The sequence below is a fragment of the Danio rerio genome, chromosome 3 (assembly GCF_049306965.1).
Source record: "Danio rerio strain Tuebingen ecotype United States chromosome 3, GRCz12tu, whole genome shotgun sequence".
NCBI classification, from domain to species: domain Eukaryota; kingdom Metazoa; phylum Chordata; class Actinopteri; order Cypriniformes; family Danionidae; genus Danio; species Danio rerio.
Window position 1 is genome coordinate 66,395,001 of NC_133178.1, and position 9,824 is coordinate 66,404,824.

The following is a 9,824-nucleotide window of genomic DNA, read 5'->3' on the forward strand; positions in this document are numbered from 1 at the left end:
CACACACACACACACACACACACACACACACACGCACGCACACAAAGAAAGCACACAAACAAATAAAAATACAAACAAACAAACAAACAAACAAAACAACAGTCACACAGACAAACAAACAGACAACACACACACAAACACACATATACAAACAAACAAACAACACACACACAAACACACATATACAAACAAACAAACAACACACACAAAAATAAACAAACACATATATAGATACAAACACATGTATACATACAAAAACACATTACCACAATTCAATAAAGGAGCAATCAGAAACACATTTAAAAACAAAACTAACAGGAGGTGTGTTCATGTGCCCCTATAGAGGATGCAAGGTACAAACACTGACCTGAAACGGCTTTCTCGTAGCTTTTCCCCAGGTTTATGAGGTTGCGTAACCCCGGGTTGAATTGTTCCATCACATTCTGGGAAGATTTCAAACAGGGGGAAATGGTTAAAACTTTAGCATGAGCCGTTCTGATGTAATCAGCCGCAATCACTGTGACACTGTGTGGACGGAGACGCTTCTGTGCACCAAAAGCCCTCTTCAGTCTCTAATACAGCGTGCATGCTGGACGACATCAGAAGTGGCGTTTCAAAGTGTAAAACGCGCTCGCTTTGGGCCATAACAACACATTCAAGTACACTTGCATGCTAATGTGTTTGCATAAGTGATGAAGATGCAGATTAGACATCAATACTCACGAGACCTGATAAACGACAGTGTTTGTTCCAGGCACATTTTTTCATTAGCTATGCTAGTATCCACCTATTTTCATGTGCATTTGGATTATCGTGTTGGTAAACATGCTCGAATAACCTCAACTTGTTCATAGATTTTAAAAATCCGTTTAATTTATCCGTTTATTTTATTTAGCTTTGTTTGCCTAAAATAAGTTGAAATCACGCAATTCACGCAAAATAAAACAACACAATTCAAATAAGATAAAATGACGCAATTCAAATAAGATGAAATGACGCAATTCAAATAAGATTAAATAAAGCAATTAAAAATTTAAATAATGCAATTGAAATACAATGAAATAACATGATTCAAATAAGGTCAAATAACACAATTCAAATAAAAATGATGCAATTCACACAAGTTGAAATGAAGCAATTCAAATAAGATAATATATCGCAATTCAAATAAATAGAAAAACGAAATTCGAATAAGTGAAATAGTGCAATTAAAAAAAATAGAATAACGCAATTCAAATAAGTTGAAATAACGCAATTCAAATAAGTTAAAATATCGCAATTCAAATAAGTGAAATAACGCAATTCAAATAAGTGAAATAATGATATTCCACTAAGTTGAAATAACGCAGTTCAAATAAGTGAAATAACACAATTAAAAAAATAGAATAACGCAATTCAAATAAGTGAAATAACGCAATTCAAATACGTGAAATAACGCAATTCAAATGAATAGAATAACGCAATTCAAATAAGTTGAAATAAAGCAATTAAAATAAGTTGAAATAACGCAATTCAAATAAGTGAAATAACGCAATTCAAATAAATAGAAAATGCAATTCAAATAAATAAAATAACGCAATTCAAATAAGTTAAATAACGTAGTTCAAATAAGTGAAATAACCCAATTCAAATAAATAGGATAACGCAATTCAAATATTTTGAAATAACGCAATTCAAATAAGTAAAATAACGCAATTCAAATAAATAGAATAACGCAATTCAAATATTTTGAAATAACGCAATTCAAATATTTTGAAATAACGCAATTCAAATAAGTGAAATAACGCAATTCAAATAAGTGAAATAACGCAATTCAAATAAGTGAAATAACGCAATTCAAATAAGTTAAAATAACGCAATTCAAATAAGTGAAATAACGCAATTCAAATAAGCGAAATAATGATATTCAAAAAAATAGAATAATGCAATTCAAATAAGTGAAATAACGTATTTCAAATAAGTTGAAATAATGCAGTTTAAATAAAATGAACTGACAATTCAATTTAAATAAAGTAATGCAATTCAAATAAACTTAAATGACACAATTCAAAATAAGTTGAGTCAAAAATTTAAATGTGGAAATGTGTCATAGAAACAACTGTTGGTGTAACTTAAATTGAGTACAGATAATCCAATTAGCGATTTAATTTCACAATTCGACAAACTTGAATTTAAATTCATCCACGCCACTCAGTTGAGATGGTCTGGGGAAATAAAATTTGGACTCGAGTATGAGAACAGCAGGGAGTCAAACGCGTCATGTGTTTTAATAGTTGCCAATAACACATTAGCACTGGTTCTTCTCTTTAATGTAGGAAGCAGACGGAGATCTCTGAATGAGTCATTAGTGAACGCTTGGGCTTGGTTCTATTTACTGAACTTCAAGAGGCGTACATGTGCTTGCTTAATGCTTACTAATCCTCAATTCATGAACAGCCCACTCCCTGATCGCTATCGAACCGCAGGAGACTGTCTGACAGGAGGCACCGATGATATTATACTGGAATGAAACTAGATTTGGATGACGCATTTATGGACAGATAGGACGACGTGGGTGCGGGTCTGGGATAATAAAACCTCCAGCCACAGAAAGCATTCATTCACTGTCAATATACGCTTGTAAACAGGGGTGTAGCAGACATTTTAAAAGTGGGGGGGGGACAGCTGAATGCGATCCAAACGGTTTACGTTCATTTAATTAATAATCACCTGTTTCTAAATGGTCTGTCTCTAAAAGTAAGGGGGATGTATCCCCCCTTGCTACGCCCCTTCTTGTAAATACTATCATAGTATTTGTTTTGGGTCACCTGGTTTCCAACATTCTTCAAAACATCTCCTTTTGTGTTCAACAGAAGAAAGAAACTCAAATATATTTGTACGAACTAAAGGTTGAGTAAATGACAGCAGGATTGACGTTTTCGGGTGAACTGTAACTTTAATAAGAGCCTGAATGTTCATCTGAAGAATGGATTTCAATATGAACACCACTGTTAAAACATTACCAGGCTCAACAATGAAAGCGTGTTGTTAATTTACACACCCTCAGGCCATGATGTGGGTGGCGTTTTTTTCCTCCTTCCATGACTTAACTTAACATTTCGCTTCATAAGATCTCAACGTATACCAACAGGTGATTGAGATATTTTGCTTTGCCATAATATCCATGTTGAATATGAATATAGTTTCACTAGATGATTATGAACGGCTCTATTTTGAAGGATTTCAATGATTTAGATTAAAGGGGTATGATCAAGTCTTTATGCAGTGCATCTGCATGAAATATAATACACAATATTGAAAATAACGAGCATTGCAATTTTTGTTGTTTTCTACGATACATATTGCGATAGAATAGGGTTGGGCGATGTTGACCGCTTTGGCATCGTGCGATGTCTAATGTGAAACACTGCGATGGATGATGGCACCGTCGTCATAGGCGGCAGTGAATTAATTATGAATAAGTAATTCATAACTAATTAATTATTCGTGCCCTACTGTTTTAACCACCTGACCCGCATGGTCTTTGTTTTACCCATAACCAAATCATAAATAGAGATAAGTTACACACTAATCACCACCTGTGAATCACTTTTTGCGGGACTCTGGCAGGAATAGGCAGAGTGATCCGTGTCGTTATAGCGTCGACAAACTTGGTTGGTAAAAAGGTGCACAAACAACAGGAACCAGCCAACAGTGTCTGAGGTTTTCACTAAAATGACGTGAAGCGAAAGATTGAAGCAGTGTGGTGATGCTGTGACACATTCAATAGACAGAAGAGTCATTAGTGGAGGTGTGAACCGAGTCTCACGGTTCAGTTACAATTATCATGCCATCGATTCGGATGCAATCTCAATGTCATGTTACAGGGCTCAACAATACAGGGCCAGCGTGAGAGACACTTGGGACAGTAGTCAGGATCATTACTGGCCCGATTAGGACAGTGCTGCCTTGTCACTAAAGTTTAATTTGCCTGTCACTTTTTGTCAATTGCGTGCATTTTAAGTTTGTGCTTTTAAGTCTTTAAATGCTATCCTCTCTGTGATGTCGTAGATACTATATTGCTTTTCGGTTCGTCCGTGATGTTTTGAGCATGCTGTTTTCCCCATAACCTAAGCTGCGTCTCAAATGGCACACTAGTATGCACTATTATGCACTTACTCAACAGTATAGTATATGTATGTAGTGGCGTCCCAAATGGCACACTGTTTTTTTACTAAGCGGAAATTCAAACCGTTTCCCTGATGATGTTTGATGTTTTGTTTGCTTAACACTAAGAATTTTGCTCATTAACCATTTATTAACTTTTGAAATGCTAGACTTACAGACGTTATTTTTGACATTATTTAAAATATTTGGCAAAAAAAAAGTGTTACCTTCTTTTTTTTTGGTGGGGCCAGTAAAAATTTTTGCAGGGCAAGTAAAAACCTAAACCACTGGCCCGAATGGATCAGTAGAAAAAATCCTTAGTGTTGAACCCTGTGTTTGGATTTTAATTAACCTGCAGCCACAGATCAGAACAAATGAGTTGATCGCAAAGTTTAACCCTAATTATTAACCCTTATTATTATTTTGATGTGTTTTCAAGGCATGTGACTACGAATTTAAACCATTTGGGCACAAAAACATGATAAAGTTTGCCACTCTAACAAAGAATACGCGTGTTTATTTATACAATAAAGACTACATGCAGTGCTATTTTACATTTATTACATTTCTGTACCTCAATACTGTTAAACTTCAGAGAAAACCATAAAGTGCTGTTTATTTTATTTATTCATTGTTTTGTTGTTTTTATTTGTGTGCTAATTTGCTTATTTAGTTTATTTAGGGATAATTTGGCATATTTTATAAGTCAAATTCTTAACCAATGTAAAATGTTGAACTCTTCAAATAGTTACATAAGTGTAATTATATTCGTATCGCAACATAAATTGAAGACAAATCTAAATATTCCAATTTCCAATATCGTGCAGCCCTAGTTGTTATCTTTATTTACACCTTTGATTTCATAAATTGTATTTATCTATTTTTATTTATTATCTAAATGTGTTGTTTTGCCTGCAGTCACCAAGTTCAAAAAAAAAGAAGTGTTATGTCACTTGAACTTGTTTTATGCTGTATGATACTGTATGTAAACAATGCTTCTTTACAGTGTAAACTAGGGTGAATGTCACAAAGAATGAGCGTATGAGTCATAGTATTCAGAATATTATTTGCATAAAGAAATGAGATGGCACATTTCAGAAATAACCGACAGCAAAATTATAGACTTACAGATTAAAAAAAATAAATAAACAAAGCAATACAGTGCATCTAGAATAGTATTATTTAAAATTAGTATTTATATTAATATTAATATGTAGTATTTATATATTTATATTTTTTATTATTATACTATTGAAAAAAACAGTTTTGGAATTTAAAAAAAAAAAAAAAAAATATATATATATATATAAATATAAAAGTTAAATTACATGTACATCAGTATTCAGTTTTTAACACTTTGATGATGCACCTTTGACAGCGATTACAGCCTCAAGTCTTTTTGAATATGATGAACTAAATATTTTGAACTAATTGTTTGCATATTCCTCTTCACAGTACCTCTCAAGCTCTATCAGGTTGGATGGAAAGCGACGGTGTACAGCCATGTCAGATCTCTCCAGAGATGTTCAATGTGATTTAGGTCTGGGCTCTGGCTGGGCCACTCAAGGACATTGTGTTGTGGTCATTGTCCTGCTGGAAAATGAAGCGTCGCCTCAGTCTGAGGTCGAGAACACTCTTGTGCAGGTCTTCATTCAGGATGTCTCTGTACATCGCTGCATTCATCTTTCCCTCTATCCTGACTAGTCTTCCAGTTCCTGCTGCTGAAACACATCCCCACAGCATGATGCCAACACCACCATGCTTCACTGTAGGGATGCTGTTAGCCTGCTGATGAGCGCCGCCTGCTGTTCTCCAAACGTAACGCCTGGCGTTCACTCCAAACAGTTCAGTTTGAGTCTCATCAGAGCAGAGAGTTTAGTTTCTGATGCTCTGAGAGTCCAACAGATGGTAAACTCCAGGCGGGGAGTGTCTTCTGTCTGCCCGCTCTACCATACAGATGCCTGATTGGTGGATTGCTGCACAGATGGTTGTCCTTCTCCCTCTCTCCACAGAAGACCGCTGGAGCTCAGACAGAGTGACCATTGGATTACTGATCACCTCCCTGACTAAGGCCCGATCACTCAGCTTAGATGGCCGGCCAGCTCTAGGAAGAGTCCTGGTGGTTAAACATCTTCCACTTACAGATGATGGAGGCCGCTGTGCTCACTGGAACTTTCAGAGCAGCAGAAATGTTTCTGTCACCTTCTCCAGCCTTGTGCCTCCAGGCAATCCTGTCTCTGAGGTCTACAGACAATTCCTTTGTCTTCATGCTTGGTTTGTGCTTTGTCATGCAATGTCAACCCTGGTCTCTTATATAGACAGGTGTAGCCCTTTCAGATCATGTCCAATCAGCTGAATTGAGCACAGGTGAACTCCAATGAAGCTGCTGAAGCATCTCCAGAATGATCAGTGGAGACAGAATTTACCTGAGCTCAATCTAGAGCTTCACGCCAAAGGCTGTCAATACTGATGTACATCTGATTTATGAGGCGTTTAATTTTTAACAAATTTGCAACAATTTCAAACTCTCTTTTTCCACATGGTCATTATGGGGGATTGTGTGTAGAATGTTGAGGAAGTGCATAAATTTAATCCATTTTGGAATAAGGCTGTAACATAAAAACATGTGGAAAAAGTGAAGCGCTATCAACACTTTCCAGATGCACTGTATACAGTAAATATTACACTATAGTGAATATAGTATAGTGTTTACAACATCTATAACTGAAGGCCACAGCATACTGCAGTATTAACTATAATGAACTGATAAAATGTAGTAATGTAGTAAACTTTGGTTTTTACTTCAGTAAACTGTGGGGTATAATAAACTCTGCAGTTGTAGAAAACTACAGTGTTGGTTATTTTACTATAGTATACTAACTATAGTGAACTGAAAAAATGTAATGTAGTATACTTTGGTCTTTACTACAGTAAATGTGCTATTATAGTATAATAAACCCTGTAGTTGTAGAAAACCTTGACCTAGACTAATTAAAAACCAATACAGCTGGTTTAAAAGGCGGTTAAAGCCTCTGAGGGTTGAGTAGTGATAATAAAAAGGCATTCCTGTGAGCCAAAGAACGCTATCAGTGTGCATGACCAAAATCCTGGATCCTGATCTAGGATTCAGATCCGACTCAGATTTGGGTGTGTCAATAAATCAAATGTACCATATGTACTCTAGTAAAGATCCACCTGTGGCTCAGTGACTAGCAGATATTTGAATAAGCTGACCTGAGGATTGAGTTCCAGCTCAAATAACAAATGCCCTGCTCTGCATGCAGTCGAAATGAAAGTCTAAACGGTTAAAAGTGTGTTTACCTGCAAAAAAAAAATAAAAATAAATAAATAAATAAATAAATAAAAATAAAAAAATCTTGGGGCAGTTCCCTCAAAAATAGAAAATTCTGTCAATATTTACTTGTTGCAAACATGTATTCAACAATATATATATATATATATATATATATATATATATATATATATATATATATATATATATATATATATATAAATAAAGTGTAACTGGTCTGGAATAAGAAAGTAAATGATTGTTTTTGGAGTGAACTGTCCCTTTAAATGCGTCTTCATTGTGAGTTTAATAATGTCTTGTGATATCCTGATCAATGGCCACTCAAATAAATAAGACTCTTTATTTAATCTTCTTCAAGTGTTTAATAACTCTGAGTTTCTTTATTCTGTTCAGCACAAAATAAGTGGTTCTGAGAGAAACTGAAAACCGGTAACCATTGAATTCCATAGAAAAACAAATACTATGGAAGTCAATAGTTACAGTTTTCTCATTTATAAAAAAAAAAAAAAAAAAAAAAAATATATATATATATATATATATATATATATATATATATATATATATATATTTATTATCTATTGTTTTCAACAATATAAAGAAAGTCAAACAAAAGAATTTTTGAATAATGTCAGAAACCTGTAACCATTGACTTCCATAGTAGGAAAATCAAATTGTAAAGAAGTCAATGGTTACAGGTTTCTGCATTTTAAAAAAAGAAAATCTCTTCTTTTTGTGTTTAACAAAATAAAGCGTAACAAAAGAGGATATTTTGAATAATGTTGTAAACCTGTAACCATTGACTTCCATAGTAGGAAAAACTGAATACTATAGAAGTCAATGGTTACAGGTTTTTGACATTTCCCAAAATATCTTCCTTTTGTGTTCAACAATATAAAGTGTAACAACAACAAAAAAAAAGAAATTTTGTCCTACTATGGAAGTCAATGGTGACCAGTTTCAGCTTTTCTAAAAATATCTGCTTTATTGCATTAAGCAGAAGAAATAATTAAACGAGACGACTCCAGAACCACTTTAGAGAGAGGAAGTTGTGAGTAAACTCATCTTTTTTGGGTGAACTACCCCTTTAATTATCAACCTTTGCTCGATACAACCACGAGTCTCAACAGGTGTGTGTGATCTTCATGTTTCAGGAGTAAATATGTGTAATTTCTCTCACCTTGTAAGTGCTCTCGGTCAGTTTATTCACCTCGTCGGGGTCTCGCGACATTCTTCAGCACCTCTCGCGACGAGTCCAAAACAAAAAAAACAAACAAACAGAAATAACTCCGTTCAGTCGATTTACTCCACAATAACTCAGTCCAACACACACTTCTCCTCCTCCGTCTATCAGAGGTGTGTTTTGGATGTCGGAGAAACAGGGGTTGCCGTGTCGTTCAATAACGGACAGTTGAGTTCAAATGAAGGAAGATCTGCTTTCAAACTTCTGACTCTCTCTGTATGTGTGTGTGCGCGCGCGTGTGCGTTTGCGTGAGGGGCGGGGAAGATAAGGTGAGCCGGTTGACGTCACTCACGCACCGCTCTGACAGGTGCACTCGGGCAGAAAAGAGGAGGAATGCTGACATCTGCTGTTCATTGTGGTTAAACTTAGAATTTACTCACATTTTTAATTGAATTTATTGATTTCCCATTACTGGATTGCGGCTGGAGAGGCATCTGCTGCGTAAAACATATGTCAGAATAAACTACACTTTAAAAAACGTTGAGTTATTTAATTAACCCAATGGTTGAGTTTAAAATGTTTGGTGCTGTGTTGGATTATTTTTTTTAACCTTTTTTTTGGTTATTTATTTAATAATTCAACCAGTTGGGAATCGGCAGACTAACGCAGAAGCTCCATTGAATATACTGGGGTACAATAAATGCTCATATTATAAAGACATGGTGGGGGGAATGTAATTTAATGCAGTGCTTCTTGCACAATCTGAGACCCACTTTATTTCGGATATCACTCAGCTAGTGGAGATCGCTGATTTTTAAAGAAAACAGACCTTAAACACGCCGGTTTTTGCATTGGCATACAATTCACTGGAAGTGCTTAACCCAGGTTACTGGCAAATTAAAAGTCCTATTAGCATGCTTCGGCGCTATATACCGTACTGACACCGAACAGCTGTATGTTGATATGCGTGCGCAATGTTGTTTTGCGTTGTAAAGTTTATTTAAGCTCCAGTGCAATAATATTTCTGTTATTTTTATCATGTTTCTCCAACACAATCTCACGGCAATTCGTAACTTTTTGATTCAGTGGCTAATTCGTATGAATTCGTACGGTCTAATTCGTACAATTTAGTACGATTTGCTTATCCCCCAATGACGGTTGGGATTAGGGGTGGGGTTAGGTGCC

The 9,824-nt window shown here is 35.3% G+C and overlaps 1 protein-coding gene across 2 annotated transcripts in view; it reads right to left on the reverse strand.

The window, feature by feature from the left end:
• Nucleotides 1-8,939, reverse strand: part of baiap2l1b (BAR/IMD domain containing adaptor protein 2 like 1b) — a 99,238-nt gene extending 90,299 nt beyond the window's left edge. The window contains exons 1-2 of one of the 2 annotated variants that reach the window (XM_009299879.5): nt 8,637-8,939; nt 368-443 (exon numbers count right to left, since the gene is read on the reverse strand). In XM_009299879.5, the coding sequence (XP_009298154.2) occupies nt 368-443; nt 8,637-8,687 (127 nt within the window). In that variant the 5' untranslated portion in view covers nt 8,688-8,939. 2 annotated transcript variants of the gene reach the window in all.
• Between the last annotated feature and the right edge of the window lie 885 nt (nt 8,940-9,824).